This window comes from Taudactylus pleione, unplaced genomic scaffold (assembly GCF_031769625.1).
Source record: "Taudactylus pleione unplaced genomic scaffold, aTauple2 ptg000019l, whole genome shotgun sequence".
NCBI classification, from domain to species: Eukaryota; Metazoa; Chordata; class Amphibia; order Anura; family Myobatrachidae; genus Taudactylus; species Taudactylus pleione.
The window spans coordinates 11,579,960-11,599,391 of NW_028284421.1; the positions used below are offsets into that span (position 1 = coordinate 11,579,960).

The 19,432-nt window shown below is 39.4% G+C and overlaps 1 protein-coding gene across 10 annotated transcripts in view; it reads left to right on the forward strand.

Moving 5' to 3' along the window:
* The window catches only part of TJP1 (tight junction protein 1), a 423,870-nt gene that overhangs the window by 368,506 nt on the left and 35,932 nt on the right, over nt 1-19,432 (forward strand). For all 10 annotated transcript variants that reach the window (XM_088445442.1, XM_088445452.1, XM_088445464.1 and 7 more), the window contains 10 exons: nt 2,404-2,509; nt 5,650-5,800; nt 7,993-8,101; nt 9,094-9,313; nt 11,329-11,513; nt 11,939-12,034; nt 14,458-14,540; nt 14,918-15,128; nt 17,413-17,513; nt 17,994-18,344. In XM_088445442.1, the coding sequence (XP_088301568.1) occupies nt 2,404-2,509; nt 5,650-5,800; nt 7,993-8,101; nt 9,094-9,313; nt 11,329-11,513; nt 11,939-12,034; nt 14,458-14,540; nt 14,918-15,128; nt 17,413-17,513; nt 17,994-18,344 (1,613 nt within the window). The remainder of the gene's footprint in view (nt 1-2,403; nt 2,510-5,649; nt 5,801-7,992; nt 8,102-9,093; nt 9,314-11,328; nt 11,514-11,938; nt 12,035-14,457; nt 14,541-14,917; nt 15,129-17,412; nt 17,514-17,993; nt 18,345-19,432) is intronic.

Sequence of the window (19,432 nt, forward strand, 5' to 3'; positions counted from 1 at the left end):
GTTTGACGACATCTAATGTTTTTGCTTTCTCTCTGAAGGGTTTGTTTTGATTTCTCAGCCTAATGATGGCTTGCTTCACTGATAGTGACAGCTCTTTGGATCTCATATTGAGAGTCGACAGCAACTGATTCCAAATGCAAATGTCACACCTAGAATCAACTCCAGACCTTTTACCTGCTTAATTGATAATGAAATAACGAGGGAATAGCCCACACCTGTCCATGAAATAGCTTTTGAGTTGATAGTCCCATTACTTTTGGCCCCTTAAAAAGTGAGAGGCACATATAGAAACCGTTGTAATTCCTACAAGGTTCACCTGATTTGGATGTAACTACCCTCAAATTGAATCTGAAAGTCTGCAGTTAAAGCACATCTTGTTTGTTTCATTTCAAAGCCATTGTGGTGAATAGAGGCCAAAATATGAAAATTCTGACAATGTCCCAATATTTATGAACCTCACTGTATATTGTACACTGTGTACCCAGGATTAGTCTTTCAAGTACTGAATTTTTTTTTTCTCGCATTTTTGCATTGTTTTGGGGGAAATCCCCCACTCTGTAAACCCGCAGGTAACGCACGCTAACCCATGATTGCGCTCTAAGTGTCAGAATCCATGGGTTTTCCCTTCGCGTTGTCCCAGAGGGTGCGTCAACGTGTATTTTGCCTCGCAACTCCTGAGGCTGTGTGCACCAACTACCCACAGGCTAAATGAATCTGCCCCAAATGTATTTCTTGAGGTTGTTGCCAAAAAGTAAATTGTTTTGTATTTCTGGACACAGCACTCTATTCCTAAAAAGGTTATGACTGATTTAAGTATTGTTTTGCATGGTTTAGATGTTGACCTTTGTGATGTGGTTGTGGGAAAAGTTTCTTCCTGGCAACCTTTCCATGAAGGTCATTTTTGTGTTAGCAGTACTGTACTGTGAACGATTATACACCACTGTTTGCTAAATCTTTATTCCGGTCCTTTGTAGTGATATATGGGTTTTGCAGATACAAGCAGTTCTGTCATATATATTTCCGTGCCTTCCAGATCATGCTTCGACTGCAGCAGTTTCCCTTTCCATTTCTTAATTATGTTTCTGATGGATTTAAATTCAAAGCTGGAAGCATTTAGATGTTTTTATAGCATCATTTTTATTTTCAGTTATTCAGCTGCATAGAGGAGCCCATGATTGTTGAAAGTAGCCCTGACATCCTGAGATTTTTGATGGATCAGAGTATTCAATCCTTCACCTGGCTTTTAACACCTAACTAATCAATCTGACAATAAAAACAAAACATTTAACTTAAAAGAAGGACTTTTTTTCCCTTCAATTTGTTAAATTGTAATTTCTGAACAATTACTATTTGCAGAATTTAATTTTATACCTAGCATATATTGTTTGAATTTACTATTAATGAATTATGCATTTAACCAGCGGTGCTCAAATAAATATACACACACTCTTGGGCATAAGTATGTGGTCACCCCACATACTTGTGTGTTTGGCCATTTTAGATACACCAATTACAATAAAGTGCCTGAACAAGGCATGCAACCATGCAATCTCCATTGAAATGGATTTTATTGCCGATGCTGATTTAACACCAATATGTAGAATTAAGTCTTTGTGTAAGGGATGTAATTTCCCAAACCCAAGTAATTTTTTAGACTTTAAAATACTCAATTTATGAGCTGTAGATGTAATGAAGGAATGTCCAATCTGTGGTTTTTAAGGTTTCAGTTACAACATTTATTTAAATCCTCATAAAAAACAATTGTATGCATTCTGGAGTGTCATATTATGGGACAGTAAATCGTTTTTTCCACTATAAAAGCAAGTATTCAGTTGACCGGTTTGGTAAAAAAAATTTTTTTTTAGCATTTACGGCTTATCCCCCAAAAATATTTTTATGAAACTATTTTATTTAAAAAAAAAAAATTTAACGATAAAATCAAGCTTAAATAGTAGGGTGAATGAACAATTAGGGGAATTCTCATATTTAAGGGGATGGTGTGTGTCTAGAAGATACAACACAAGCTATTTTGAGACTTTGTGCCATCATTATTACTATATATGCCTTTAAAATACATTTTTGGTTTAAAGATTATAGGAAAAGTTAAAATTTTACTACCAAAACACAGAAATTACCATTGAATGAGTGCACAATGCTAGCAAATAAACAGACAAGTCCAGTAAATTAATAATGACCTACACCAATAAAACATAGTCAATAGATCTAATCTAAGATTGTATGCATTAAATGTACTGTATTAAACCTGAAAATGTTCATTCACTTATAGGGGCGTATTCAAAATTAGTGTGTCCACTTACTTCAGACCATCTAGTGTAGATTTGTTGACATTTTGATCAGACCATTTTCTAAAACTATTTGACGTAAACCCCTTCCCCTTTTCAGAGCCAAAACCGGTTTATGCCCAGTCTGGACAGCCTGATGTAGACCTGCCTGTCAGTCCATCTGATGGACCTTTCCCGAACTCAACGCATGAAGATGGCATGCTTCGGTAATGTATACCCTTGCTTATTCTGTTAATTTCAAAAGACAATCAAAATGGTGTAACATTCTGGGTTTAGGAAAACAAATGTGTAGAGCTTTGTGGTCTAAACCACTGCCCTCAAAATAATGTCATGTGACATGAATAATTCTACGGACTTTGGCACATACATTCCAATCGATTTATATCCCTCTCCTCAATATGTACTGGGAAACATGACATTCTCCCTAAAGTGCTTTCAGAGATTGTATGCATGCTGGAGCCCTGCACTCAAATTGACCAGGATGCCCATAGCTCAACCAATGAACATATGATATGTTGAAACTTTGCATCTTGAATGCAGATACCACCTGCCATTCCGTGTTGGCACAATTGAGGACTGCAGTTCTTGTAGAATCATAGATGGAGGAACAGTAGTGGATATGTGTGTGACTGCATGAGGAGGTGGGCGTTTTCCATCCTAAGGAGTTCCTTCCTTGGACATTACAAGATCTTTGCTTACTTTGTTGTACAAAACGTCCTATATTCTTCAGAATTTCCACACCTTATGGACTTTTCTACAGACCTAATGTCCTGTCTTTTTTCCCTGTGGAGACCCAAACGTAAAGAGCAATGTTTATATTGTTGAAGCATATTCTTAAAGAACTTAAAGGGAACCTTTCACCCAAGACAAGGGAAGTGTGTGGGTTAGGGTGAGCAAATTAAATATTTACACATGCGTGCAAACACAAAACTAATGTCCCCACTTCATTTAGAGTTATGCACTACCAGGCTCAGTGCAATGGTTCTGTTCTTCCATTACTGACTCCCTTACATAATACTTTATTGCTGGCTTACCCGCCAGCTGTCTTGCATCTCTCAGGACCCGAGTGGACTGCAGATCAAGCAGTGATATGTCATTGCCTGTTAATATTCTACCTGAGCCCAGGCCAGAGAGAAATTATTTAGTCGCGTGACAGAGGGGTCACCAAGGTAGACAGGAGAATGGTACATCTGTGAACATAGAATAGGCGGCAACCGTCCATTGTGCTTTCAACAGAATGTTTTTGCCCAATTTATGCTTCCATTAAATAGGTTTATGCCTGAAAAGTATTGTCTACAGCACTTACAAATCATGTTGTAGGTAACCCATGTCAAACGTGGCCTTATGTTGAAAGTTATCATAAATGCTACCGCAGCCTAACTTTGTCAGAAATGAAGTACATTCAGTATCCTTATACTCTGAAAAACAAACATATTGTATCTTGGGAGTTTGTTGTGGAGAATGCAAATATTGTAATTAAGACATTGAGAAGATTCTCAGAAAAGTTTACCTTATGCTTCATGTCCTCCTGCAGTTTCTACTACTTTGATATATAACTAATCTATCTCATCTGAATTGACAGATGTGATCATGTGTTAAAGTAATTTTGATAACAATATACATAATTTTGATAGTTTGAAAACATGTTGTAATCTCACCTGTTTTCTCCTACTAGTACACACACACTCCCAAACTTCACACGAGGCCACACTTGATCCTCTGATATTAACCCTGCTTTTATTTCCCAGTAGACTGTAAGCTCTTTTGCAAACAAGATCCTCCCTTCCCTTGTCTGCATTTGTATTGTTTACCTGTTGTCCCTGTTGTATGCATGGTCTCCCCCCCCCCCCCCCCCCCCGACTTCCTCGTACTGTGGCACCTGACAAATCAACTACAGTGGAATGTAGTTGGTTTGTCGATATGCAAAATGTCGACAAACTATATGTTGATGGGATAATTTTGCAGTCATTATGCTGACATGGTTGTAATGTTAAAGCACGTGTCGACACTAACTTTAAACATGATTCTTTACGATCAACTACATGCAGACTTGTTTAAGAGGTTCAGTTGTTCAGACCAAACACCAGAATGGGGGAAGATATGTGATCTGACTGAGTTTGACTGTGCAATGATTTTTGGTGGCACGTATCGTGTTTCAGTATCTCAAAGATTGCCAATATCTTAAGATTTTCACATAAAACAGTCCCTAGAGTTAACAGAGGAGGCACACAAAGCAAAAACATCCTGTTACATAGAACTGGACCCAGTTCTGGGAGCAAAATGCCTTGTTAATGAGAGAGTTGAGACGAGGGAATAACTTGACTGGTTCAAGCTGACAGGTGGTCGTAACTCAAACAACCATTGTTACACCAGTGATATGCAGAAGAGCATCTCTAAACACAGAGCATGTCGTACCATAAAGGGATATGGGCTACTGCAGCACATTGGTCTGATGAATTTTGATTTCCACTTTGAAATGCAGATGGTAGGGTCATAATTTGATGAAAAAACATGAATCCATGATCCATTCTGCTTTGTGTCAGATGTTCAGGCTGGTGGTGTAATGGTGTGTGGAATGTTTTTTCTTGGCACACATTTGGCCCTTTAATACTAATTGTGGATCGTTTAACTGCCATAGCCTACCTAATTATTGTTGCTGACCATGGATATCCCTTTATGGCCACAGTTGTACCAAGCTTCTAATGGCTACTTGCAGCAGCATAACACGCCATCTTACACAGCACATGTCCTCTCAAGCGGATTCCAAAAACAGGACAATGAGTTCAGTGTATTCCGATGGCCTCCACAGTCTCAGTCCAGTAGAGTGCCTTTGTGATGAGGTGGAACAGGAGATATTCAGAATGAATGTCAGAACCAGAATCTCTACAGACCAAAAAAAAAACCTCATCAGTGCTTACTATTAAAGTATGAGGAATTAATTCATATTCACAGTTAAGCTTTCAGCCCACGATACGGGTACTCTAATATCTCATTAAAACAATACTGACATGCTGTTCAACTCAAATGCATTCACCTCTCATTTATGGAGGCTGATTTGTACACCACACTCCCATATCCATAAATAACCTGAATGGCCAGCTGTTACGTCTCTGTTAGGCAATGTTTGGGAACAATATAGAAAAGAAATAATAAAAGAATAAATGTTTTGCTAAAATGCACTAATACCTCATACTTTCATTTACCTTGCCTTTTATATATTCAATGGTTTCCTGTCTATATTTGCACTGGATGGTTGGATTAACAATTTTACAGAACCTGCGTGTAGCCTGTATAAATTTCTGTTCTTCCGTAAATGAATAGAAGTATTTTTTTCTTTATCTTGTAGGCCGAGCATGAAACTGGTGAAGTTTAGAAAAGGAGACAGCGTAGGGCTACGTCTTGCAGGGGGTAATGATGTTGGTATTTTTGTGGCTGGTGTTTTGGAGGACAGTCCTGCAGCAAAAGAAGGATTGGAAGAAGGTGATCAGATTCTGAGAGTAAGTTGCACCCTTTTCATAATTAAATGATGCTCTCCGTAAAGTGATTTTGTTTTGTTCCCCCCCAATCACGTTTACCTGTAATCTAAAATTTTTTATTTTGTCTCTTGGTAATGTATTTATTTTTAATTTAGACAGGTTATACCCCTTTTCCACAGTCTTGGAAATCCCATGTTATTGCACATGAACGCGCAACAACCCGGGATTTTTGTCAGTGGAAACTGAACCTGGCCCCACCCAGGTCCAGTCACCCAGGAATGCTTCCCAGCAGGGTTTTACATGGGAAGGACCCGGGTGAACTGCAGAGTCCTACACAGGTCATGTTTACAGCACAAGGAGATCCGCATTCTGGCACAAGGAGATGTCATCTCCAAACGTCAGCACTGCACTTGTGTCCAGTGTGAACATGGCTGATCCCAGAATAACCCGGATCGGCATCAGGGTGGAAAAGGGGTCTGTCCCCGGACTTACCCGGTTTGGAACTTTGTTCCAAATCCCAGGTCAGATCTGGACTGGAAAAGTGGTACTACTGTTATATTTTGGTTTTGGATCCTATTAGATCATTTTACTTTCTGCTTTGATAAGTGCAGTCATTGGAGGTCTTTGTAAGTGTGAGGTACCTGTTACATGATGTCTTAATCATACTGCCGACCAGGTATTAGGGCAAATGTGCTTCAGCGTTCCAATACAGCTGCTGTTTGGGGATCTGTGGATTTAAAATTAAACCTGCAGAAACATGATACTGTTGGACGTGTCCCACAGTATATACGGTCTCTGTTTATGCTGTGTAGTAGGTCCTTTTTGTGTGTGCGTGTATATGTATGTATGTATGTGTATATATATGTGTGTGTGTGTGTGTGTATATATATATATATAATATATATATGTGTGTATATATATATATATATGTGTGTATATATATATATATATATATATGTGTGTATATATATATAATATATATATGTGTGTATATATATACATACATACACACACACACACACACACACACACACACACACACACACACGCGGCACTCGTCCAAAAAAACCCACACAAACGGCAGGTCAAATGCGTTTCAACGTTTCGATGTTAATACATCGTCATCAGGATAACAGGATATCCTGATGACGATGTATTAACATTGAAACGTTGAAACGCATTTGACCTGCCGTTTGTGTGTTTTTTTTTGGACGAGTGCCGCCGGTCTGTTTGTATATTGAAGCCCACTGGAGTGGAGCTTCTCCGGAAAATGTATGTAATCTGTCTAGTCGGGTGTTGTTGAATCATCTAACAAAGAGGGTTATATTTAGAATTTGTTACTTTTCAGATGTGCAGCTTGGTTAAAGCCTAAGCAAGACATAAGTCTGTTCAGACATTAGACATCAAAGCACATTGCATGCAATTACTTTCTTGGATTGTTACAAATATGGCATTTTTTATTGTAAGCATTAAATCCAGATATTTAACAGACTTGCCATTTGAGTGTTCCAAGATTTGCCACAAATAATTCTAGCTATGTATATGGTCATTGAAGGGTTCCCACCCAAGTCTTCATTAAGAAAATTGTGAAGGCCACCCATCTGTTTTGAGGAACGAAAAACCCAAGGAAAGTCCTACATATTATTTTTATATTAAGATTTTGTTAACAAAAATAAACACATTTCGGATTGCATATCCTACAAGATTCAGCCAGTTGTTCCAGCTGCTGTCTGTCCTAAGCGTTCCAATCCTTTAACTTTGGTAAATATCATCCCCCTTTGTAGGTTTAGGGTTCGGGGAAGGAGAGTTTAGGCACTAGGCGGGGAGGTTAGGTTCAGGCGGCGGGGAGGTAGGGGGAGGGTTAGGATACCTACTAACAGGTGTCGGTATCCTAACCCTTTTGGGATGCCAGTGTCTGGATTCTGACCGCCGGCATCCCGTACCCATCCAAGTGCAGTCACCCATATCAACCAGTGAACAGTTCTCTTTACCATTTGGACAGGTTTTTGTTTCTATTGTTTATTATTAAGAATACTGTACCATTTGTACTAAAGGCTTTCTAGTTATGCATTATAGGGTTATTTGCAGTGGATTGCTATAACAGTGGTGATAGTTTTACAGACCTACTTTCCTGTGTAAATAAAATAAAAATGTATATAAAAAAGATTTAGTAAAGCAGGACCCTACAAAGCCCTATTGTCTGTGTTCCACAGGTAAACAATGTGGACTTCACCAATATCATCAGGGAGGAGGCTGTGCTTTTCTTGCTGGACTTGCCTAAAGGAGAAGAGGTCACAATCCTGGCTCAGAAAAAGAAAGATGGTGAGTGCTTTCACTAGCAGACATATGACAAGAAAACATTAAGAAACCATCACTAAATAGTTTGCAACGGTTTTCCTGTGGCTTAATAGAAATACCTGTGAGAAAAACACACAATACAATTTGTACTGGTCATTTGTTTGTTTTTCCTCTGTTGCTAAGGTGGTTTAAACCTGTATGACCAGATCCATTCTCTTGGTTCTATGTCCATTTGCTGAGAATTACAGTTTACATATGTATCTGCCGAGGCAAATTTTAAACTTGCTTTTGGGGGGACACATTTTATTTAATGACTGCTGGCCTTATGAAAGATCATGAAAAAACTTTTACCATATCTTCTCATTGTTTAACTTAAATACATTTGGAATAATCCTAGAAATATATTGCCCCAGTTTTCCCTAGAGTAGCAAACACAATTGTGTATTTAATTGAGTGAACTTCCCCTTTTATACACTATAGTAGCAGGTACTCTTATTTGTATTTTACAGTTACTATGAAGGATGTTTTTAAATGTCAATCTCTATTAAGGCCTAGATGGGAATTCAATTAGCCGCAGTAATTTACCGCATGCTAATTAATCCCCCGGGACTATTCTATAGCCCCGAAGGCAGCCTTAACAGGGATTTTTTTTTTTCAAGGTCTGATCTGACTCGAAAATAAATCCCCGATAAGTAGCATGTTAACAGGAAAAGACCCTGTTACCGCATAGGTTCGGTGAACTGTTCATAGATATTATGCCTTAGCGCCCGTTAACATGTTAATTTAACAGGCATTAAAAAGGCTCTTAGGTGAAAAAGGTGTCTAATTGAGTAACCCCGGGCGATAAAGCCCGAAGCTATCATATCATTATTTTTCACACCCGTTAAATTAACAAGTCTAATTGATTTCCCCCTTAATTATATTAAAGCTGAATCAGAAGCAAAAATATGCACTGTATAGTAACTTCTACATATTTTGTTTCTTTAAACTGAGCTTTGTATTACTTTCTCTTCCAGTTTATCGTCGTATTGTTGAGTCAGATGTTGGGGATTCCTTTTATATCCGGACCCATTTTGAATATGAGAAGGAATCTCCATATGGCCTCAGTTTTAATAAAGGAGAGGTGTTTCGAGTCGTGGATACGCTATACAATGGGAAGCTAGGATCATGGCTGGCGATTCGAATTGGTAGAAATCATAAGGAGGTGGAAAGAGGAATTATCCCAAATAAGAACAGGTAAAATAGCTGCTACTGAAGGTGCCCACACACATAGCGATGTGCTCACGATCCGACATCGTGTATGATTTCCCTTGAAGTCTCCCCCGGCAGCCCCCCGGCAATCCTACACACGATTTGCAGTAAAAAGCATCCAACCTGACTTAAGATCTATCTTGCATCTGAACTTATTTTTTTTTTCCCAGTGCATTGTCTCCCAGATTGGCAAATCTGCCCTACAGCACGGCAGATCTGAAGATGCGATGTGCGACCTGCGGGGACGCACATTGCATCGTGATAGTGAGTGGGGACTCGCGATTTAGTCAGGATTTGGCCATATTTTACACAATCTGTTGTTCCAATGTGTTGGAATCTGTCAGATTGGGTAAAATATCGCTATGTGTGTGACCAGCTTAACACTTCTGATAAAGAGGTTTGTGTCGAAAATGGTAGTCAAAACATGGATCTTTTGTAGAAGGATGCTGGTTATAAGTTTACTTTTCATATACACTAGCCTTTGTGTCTAGAATTCATCGCAATATTAATAGTGTTGCTAATCTATGTATAAACTGTAGTAAAATTTGTATACTCACTGAGTTCTTAAGTCATCAATTCAGTGGCTAGGAAAATGTATGCAGGGGCGCCGAGAGGAGGGGGGAGCAGGTACTACTGACCCGGGCCCGGCGCCGCCCCTCTCCCTCCGTGCTGTGCTGCAGTGGGAGACTGCACGCGGCTGCTGAGCAGCAGCTGGAGCAGTCTCCTATGACTGTGGGGGGGAGCGATCACACTGATCGCGCCCCTACTCTAGCTTTGCGCCAGGCTGAGAGGCTTACAGCGCCCCCCCTCCCCAGCGCGCAGTGCCGCAAGTGTTTTTTTTATTTTCTTTTTTTAACCTCAAGGCGGCGTGGTATGCATTATAAGCATTAAGTAATTACTCTACTGTAAATTACTACAGAGGTGTCCTGGCTTATCTAGCCTCAGTACGCCATGCAGTGATATGCCTGGCATGACCGAGCCACAAGGTCCCGTGCAAATCTGCTCTAGTCGGGCGTCCTCTTTTTTTTTTTTGCCGAAAGTGCATCCAAGTCACAATGGGATGCGACTAGGATGCACCAGGAGACTGCTGATTCATTTGATATGCGACACTATGTGCGACTGAGTCTGTAAAGAAAACTTATCGTGGAAAAAACACTCATCTGTTGCTTTATAGCACTTTGCATACTGATTGAGAGATTCAGTCACACACAGATATACAATTGTCACATATCAAATTAATCAGCAGCGTCTCGTGGTGCGCCCTAGTCACATTGCATTGCGACTTAGATGCATTTTCAGCAAAAAAAAATGTACGTTTCTACCGAAGTCTCAAGAGACCAGGCGCGCTGAGAAGGGCTGTTTGGCTCAACTGCAGCAAAGACTAGTGAGGACACATCTGTATGTATAGCAGAAATCATCTCTGCAAACATCCTTGACTTCTAATCTTACAATTTGCAATAGGGGGGCACATCACGTCTAACAATGAGCATTTATTACAGTTCCAATGATGGTTTCTAAATGTCAGTCTACATGAAGGGTTAATTATATGGATATCTCTAAAACCTGAACTGTTGGGGAGGCTTGAGAACCTCTGCATTAATTGCTACTTTAATTTCTCATGAGCAAGTTGAAACTTGTAAAAGCCCTTTTTATTTTGTTTTATTTGCTATGAACTGTGCAGTCTACGCTACTTCACTAGTTTCATGATAAGTATATGTCTATCTAGTTATCTATATATCTCTGGTTTTGCATTTCTCTTTCAATCATTTTGTGTTTGAGGTCTCTTTCTTGAGCTGTGGAATATAGGCAGCCGTTCTTTGCAGTTACTGTAGAACAGAATGTATACTTGTTGTACACAGAAGTAGAATGTGATTATGACAGTTGTGGATATTCAATTTTTTTTACTTTCAGTTATTAGAGATTCTTTTCTTTCGTGCCGCACCAGTAGTCTCATCACCAGGTCTGGAGTGTTGATCTGGATTGTTTATTGCTTTCCTTAGGGCTGAGCAGCTTGCCAGTGTCCAGTACACTCTTCCTAAAACAGCAGGCGGGGATCGTGCTGACTTTTGGCGATTCCGGGGCCTCCGTAGTTCCAAGCGAAATCTCAGGAAAAGCAGAGAAGACCTCTCAGCCCAACCTGTTCAGACCAAGTTTCCTGCATACGAAAGAGTCGTCTTGCGAGAAGGTATTTGAAGTTTCTTATCTCCTCATGTCAGAAAAGATGTAAATTTTGCCATGAGGTTAGCGAATTCTTGTCCTGCAACTTCAATTAGCCAGTATAAGCTGTGATGTATAACCTATTAGAATTAACTCTTGCCGCTTAGTGTGTCATTTAGTCTGGCTTCAACCAAAAATCCACAAATTGTAACAATAACCGCATCTTTCTAAATGTAACCTTTTAGGAGCTTGTGATGCAATCTGTTTTGATGTGCATGTTGTGTATGTTTTGAATCTGTGGTAGAGTACAATATTTATCATTTCATTGCTGTACAGTGCATAGATAAAGCACATTGATTACATTACAGTAATGCAACTGGAGACAAATTCCCCCACTGCTACAAGATGAGCCATATCATGTCTATTGGTTGATCAAAAGTGTATCTCTTGCAGCTGGATTCCTCAGGCCTGTTGTTATTTTTGGTCCTATTGCTGATGTTGCACGAGAGAAATTGGCAAGAGAGGAACCGGATGTCTATGAGGTGGCCAGTAAGTACTGTTCCCTTTTCACCTTCTGAAAGATATTAAAATGTTTTTAAATTGCTCATCAGTAAACTAGTAGATGAACACTTAATCCAAAAGCTCATAAATTCCGATCTTCATAAACGTCAGATGAATTTTCCTAAACATTAACTAATTTTGATAAGACGTTGCTGTACAAGTGATCTGTGAGCAAATGCATGTATGATGGGAGTGCTGTGATCTGACCTAAATGTTGCAGTTTTGCAACTTTTTAGAGAATATTTACAAAACATTACTGCCAAGTAGTATTGTATAGATGACAGAGGACTTGATTTAGTTGCAAATTGGTGTGACAAACTGCTTTAGGAGATTGTACTGATTAATTCCATATGTGACACTTGTATTTCCCTGTGCAACTAATTAATGATTAATTTCAAATGCCACACTTGCATATCTCTGTGCAACTAACCCACTTCATGCTCTTTCCTCCCTATCTACCCCTTCTGTGTCACGCCTGTCTGTCTGTCCCTCCTCTTTAGAATGTAAGCTCTCACGAGCAGGGACCTCTTCCCTCATGTGCTTCTCTTTACATTTTCTTCTACTCCTTACTCCCCATAAGGGCACCTAACACTACTGCCAACTCCCGGCTGCTTATTGTGAGTGCTTTAATTGCTATTGCTGCAATGTATATAAATCGTGTCCTTGTCCTCCACTGTAATGTACTGTAAGTTACTTGTTTCTTGTTCACTTATTCGTTTATGTACTATGTAAGGCGCTGTGGAACACTTGTGGCGCCGTATAAATAAAGGATAATTAATCTGTATACAAAGCACAACAGATCTTGGCGTGGAAAAGATGTGACCGCTGCCTCATAGCACTTTTTATACAGAGTGCAGTCGCACTCAGGTATACAAGTGTCACATATCAAACTAATCAATGAAGTCTCGTGAAGTGAGTTGTCACATCTGTTTGCAACTAAGGGCCATATTCAATTTGAGGCGTAAAGTCAGAGGTCGGACTTTTTGCCATCATCCCCGTTTTTTCCTGGGATAAAGTTTCGGGCACGTGCCCGCTTACCCATGTAGTCAATTAGGAATCAGAGAAAACGGGACCCGGCGAAAAGGTAAGTATGGAAAAGTCCTGTAACTTTTGGGGAAATCAGCCCATCACCCCCTAGAAGATGGTGTGACATGGGGGATCACTACGGGTACCTCCGATTTGCCGTGCAGAAGGTAGTTGGGGTTTATAAACAGCCGCAGCAGGTGCATAAATGCGGCTTTGAAGAAGTGGTTGTTAGACGCTGTGGAACCCTTGTGGCGCCATATAAATAAAGGATAATAATAAGTGGTGAAGAATAGCACTTAGCATTTTTTTTTTATAAAATAACTAGTCCCATCAAATTTGGGGTACATGAAAATAGGTGCAAGCATATTTTTAAGTTCCTAAAGTGATTTTTTTTTTTTAAATTCTTCAAAAATCCGCCTGCCACAACCACTCGCATTCTAGAAAACCCCTGCCGCATACTCGGGGGGGGGGGGCTCCCTGAGTCAATTTCACTAGTTTAGACGTTTGTTCCACAATAGTTTTTTTTTTCGCCCCCAAAAGGAATACATTTTTTGGGGTGTCCAAAGTTTTTTTAAAAACATTTTGACACACAATACCTTAGGGTGACATTACAAGGGATGCAGGCTACTTTTAATGATTGTACCCCAAAACCCCAATTCTGCACTTTGTTTCGCCATCTATTACATGGTGAAAACTTGTCCCCGTTTTTTAACAGACTCTTCACACCTGCGAAAAGTCTTTGAAATTGAATATGGGGTTAACTGAAAATCGACGATAATGGGTTTTCGCCAGCTAATTGAATACGGCCCTAAGACGCATGTTCGGGCAAAAAAGACACTATGCAAGCAGAGCCAGATGGGACATCATGTGCTAAGAAGGGCTGTTTGGCGCAAATGCAGCAATAGTGTATGTGGACACATCTGTATGTCAGCAAAAATAAACACTAGTAAACACGCATCCTTGAGACTTTCAACTGGCACAGGTTGTGCATTTGGGACCCAAACTCTAAGGAGACAGGTTAGCTCAAGTCAGTGGCTTCTGAAAGTCTGTACTGATGGAACAGTGTGTTCCCCTTCACACCCTTGTTACTCCAAATTTGAGAACCCAGCAATAGCAATATACAGGACTTCACCCTACCAGGACCATTCTGTCTATAGCTGCCTGGACTGATTACATTTTATAGCCAGCCTTAATACATAGAAATTCTAATCTGATAAAATGGGAACTACTATAAAAAATGTTTTTTGTTAAAAAGAAGGTAATGGCTGCCCCAATTGTTCAGGCATATTGCTTCTTCATGTCTCCTGGATTAAAGATCTACGATCCATGAAATGCCATGATTAGTTATTACATCTCTGCTTTCCAATTCATGTTTTTCTCTGTAGGAAGTGAACCAAGAGATGCAGGTACAGACCAGCGAAGCTCTGGGATCATCCGTCTCCACACGATCAAGCAGATTATTGACAGGGTGAGTGATTAATATAATGGAATGTGATGGAAAATAGCCTGTGTCATCTTTCAAATGTAGAAGACAGTTTGACTAGCATCCATGTAAGATTGATGCGGGCTGGTTAGGCATATAAATGTAACAGTTAATTGATTCGTATTTTATCTGATGCCTTAAGTTTGCAAAAAAAAGATTTGTTTTCAGATTCTCCTGCTGCCTTAGTGCCTTGTAAGTACTTTCCATAGACCATCAAGGAGGTGATGTCATTGATAGAGAATGATCATAGCATATCCCCTGAAGCCAGTTAGACACTACTTATATCATCGCCATTCTTGCTCTTGCAATTTTTTCTCCTGAACAGGGATCAGTAATTTCACAACGTTATGTTGGTTTTTCAGGATAAACATGCACTGCTGGATGTGACCCCAAATGCTGTAGACCGCCTGAACTATGCACAGTGGTATCCAATTGTAGTGTTCCTTAACCCCGACTCCAAGCAGGGTGTGAAAACTATGCGAATGAGGTTGTGCCCTGAATCTCGTAAAAGTGCCCGAAAACTGTATGAACGTTCACATAAACTACGCAAAAATAATCACCATCTTTTTACAAGTAAGTGCAAGTACACAGTGTGTGTGTGTGTGTGTGTGTGTATATGTGTGTGTGTGTGTGTGTATATATATATATATATATATATCTTAATATTTCTTCATTGCAATAGACCTGAAAGTATTATTGTATCTCAGATCTCTAACTTTACTTTGACTTCCTACAAATAAATTCTGCTTGCATTCAGTGTATCGTTATGTAGTTTTAATTTATTACAATTAAAATGTAACCTATTTTTACTTTGCAGTATGTTGATATACAATATAAAAACGTGTGCTTTTTGTTGCTAGCTGGCTGTAGATTGTTGGGATGAGACACCACATAAAACAACAGGACAAGTACATGTACAACAGAGGGAAGGGGTGTGTGTTTGGGTATGTGAGATGGACAATGACAGTGGTGAATCGTAGTAAGGGACAAAGGGGGATTGGGGAAGATGCAGACGGTTGCAAAAATTGTCCTGCTGTTGATAGGAAAATAATATGTGGGTTGATGAGTTGGTCCAATCTCTTTGCCTTCAGTGACCGTTTAAAAGTACACCCTTGTCCTGTCAGTAATTAGGTGGAAATAGGAGCTCCCTGTTTATGGTTTCTTTAGTGATTTTTTTAGCTGTTCAGCGATAATGCAATAGTAAATAATGCTGCCTCAGGCCGTCTGGACCCGTCGGCACTTACCCTTCCACGCCGGGCGGGATGTTCAGTCTTTCTGTGCCGGGATCTCTGGCGTCTCCTCGTTGACGCTGTGTGTGTGGTCTTTCCTGGTAGTTTCCTCTGTAAAGAATGTTCATGTAACCTACTTGAAAAACTCCATGACATCTCTTACAAAGGTTTAATATCCTTATTCACTGTGTAGATACAAGAAAATAGCCCTGGATAGTATAGAAGATATTTCTTCTTCCTCCTTGTGTCAGTGAGAATCTTTTCAAGCTGTCCTTTCAGTAGTTGCAGGGATGATGGCAGGCAGAGTTTGTAAAGTTGTGCTAATGCTGGTAAATTCAAGGCTGCATATCACGGGCCTCCGGGTCACATGAGTGCAGCACAGGACCTGGAAATATCGCCCCCTGTTACGCACATTTCACATATGAGCACAACCATAAACAGGGTGCTCCTATTTCCACCTAATTACTGAAAGGACAACCGGTCACTGAACATAAAGAGACCTGACCAACTCATCAATCCACATATTATTTTTTTCCTATCAACAGGACAATTTTTGCAACCGTCTGCATCTTCCCCAATCCCCCTTTGTCCCTTACTACGATTCACCACTGTCATTGTCAATCTTACATACCCAAACACACACTCCTTCCCTCTGTTGTACATGTACTTGTCCTGTTGTTTTATGTGGTGTCTCATCCCAACAATCTAAATCCGGCTAGCAACAAAGAGCACACGTTTTTATATTGTATATCAACATACTGCAAAGTAAAGATATTAACTATGTTACGGTTTAATTGTAATTAAAACTACATAACGATACATTGACTGCAAGCAGAATTTATATGTAGGAAGTCACAAAGTATGGGTAGAGCTCGGGGAACAAAACATCTAAATTTTGGGTCCATGGCCAGGAAACTCCCCCAGACCTTAATCCCATTGAGAACTTGTGGTCAATCCTCAAGAGGCGGGTGGACAAACACAAACCCACAAATTGACAAACTCCAAGCATTGATTAGGTAAGAATGGGTGGCCATCAGTCAATATGTGGCCAAGAAGTTGATTGACAGCATGACAGGGCGACTTGCAGAGGTCCTGAAAAAGAAAGGTCAACACTGCAAATATTAACTCTTTGCATAAACTTAATGTAGTTGGCAATAAAAGCCTTCGACACTTAGGAAATGCTTGTAATTGTATACCACAGTAACATCTGATAAAAAAAAAGTCTAAAAACACCGAAGCAGCAACTTTGTGAAAACCAATACTTGTCATTCTCAAAACTTTTGGCTGTAGTTGTGGTTTGGAAGGCGACATTTTCCTATTTCCTGCAGATTACCCCACAGTACTAATAAAGAAGGGCATGAGAGCCAGCTACTTCTAGCCACCATTTAACTTAATTGTCTAATAACAGAACAATACTTTGTACTAATACACAGCAAAAATCTTTAGTTTTGTCAAGGTACGGGAAAACTCATTGTTTAGTGGCCCATTTTTGGCTTAGGGTGTTCATTTAATGTTAAGTAATCTTTTTGATGCGTAAACATATACTTAAAATGTAATGTGCTGTGATTTAAGTTGTAACTTTGCATGTTAGCTAATACTTAATCCTTTTGTATTTATTTTTGTTCTAGCTACCATTAATTTAAATTCTATGAATGATGGCTGGTACGGAGCACTGAAAGAAACTGTACAGCAGCAACAGAACCAACTGGTTTGGGTCTCAGAAGGCAAAGTAAGGCTTATTCCAGCTCTTTAGTACATCAGTGCATGAGTTTGTGGCAATGATTTTAGCATACTCACTAGAATGCAGTGCCTGGAATTCACTTTACAGAAGCTGCAAATGTACAAATTTGCTGAAATGACCTTTGATTTAGATGTCATGCACAGTACAACTGACATAATTTTAGTAGATGTTTTTCTCATGGAAGGTGTTTATTTTATTTTTTTTTAAAGGTCAACATTCCATTTTGTATTGAACATGTATAAAAGCAATATTATGAAGCTCAGCCCACAAGTGTGAAATTTTGATTTCTATAGTTTTTAATGAGTACATCACAATCTACATTTGCATTTCACAGATAAATTATGAAAAGATTGCTATAGGGTATAGAAGCAATTGTATGTATAGAGTAAATAAAATCCTGGACTTCTCCAACCAAGATACCAGATCTCGAATTACTAACCTGGTCTAACTTAACTTCATTCGGTGCAGGCAGAAGGTGGCACAGATGATGATCTTGATTTGCATGACGACCGTCTATCCTACTTATCAGCACCAGGTAGTGAGTACTCAATGTATAGCACTGATAGCAGGCACACCTCAGACTATGAAGATACGGACACAGAAGGAGGGGCTTACACTGACCAAGACCTGGATGAGACTCTAAATGACGAGGCTGGGACTCCACCAGAGTCTGCCATTACCCGCTCTTCTGAACCTGTCCGCGATGACACTTCAGGGATACATAATCAGGAGAACCAGGCTTACCCATCTTATCCACCACAGCCACAGCCTATCGTCAGAACAGATTCGCCAGGATATAAAAGTGTACCATCTCAACAGGTTAGTTCCTTTAACGTTGTCTGCACGATGATTTGCATTTTGGTACCTTTGCTAAACAGATGTAATTAATAATACCTACAACTGCCTGCCTTAGGTTTTCTGACATGGTGCTTAAATAAGGGAGAAATATTTTTTGTATAATATATTTTTCCTTTAGTTTACAGAAATGTTCTGTAGAACATTGAATCATAGATAAATGACTCCACAGTAAAGTCTATTAGCAATAGGCCGTTCCCTCCCTGCAGTGACGAGCAGGGTCACAGTATAGCTATATGGACCAGCTCTACTACAAGGATTTCTAATATTATAGAACACGCTTTATCATAACATTTCATAACCTAGTATTAGATGTCAGCGATATCAAGGCTTAACACATATGGAAAGAAGAAATATAATTTGTTTTTAATGTTTTAATAGAATATGGTAGCAGTTATGTATTCAATTATTTATGCCCCAATTATAAAATACGAACATCTAATATAAATGAACACAAGTCAGAAAACAAATGTAAGGTTCTATTTGTGAAGGTCAGTAGTTTGCTGAAAGTATGAGTACTTTTTGCTATAATTCTTTTTTATGAACTAAGAGATTACATGTATTTTAATATGCAGCTAAATAGGTCTCTGTGTATAAAATGAACATTTAACTCAGCTAAACCTATAAATGAATAGGCTGTTATAGTAGTAATAACCTTTGTAATGTGGAAGATGACCGGTCACCTGATTTGCATTACAGGCAGTGGATGGAGAAAAATCAGCCTTGCACGCCAAGGAAACCGTGCCCCCAGTGGCTTAGCACAGATAGTCTAATGTTCTGATAGCCATAACATGATGGAAAAAGTGTTGTCGTTTAACAGAGTTATGAAAGTTTTCTGATTATTGTCTTTTTAAAGGGACAGTGCTGATAAAGCATTTTTACTCTATGTAGTATTACTTATGTACATTCAAGTGTTACTGCTGTGGCAACACTAATATTAGTTGCTTTATTACTCTGTGTGACTTGGAGGCCACCACTGGTTAAATAGACCATGATTGTTCATGAACTGTGTTCGCTGTGAACCAGCGATTTCACAAAGACATATGTAATTG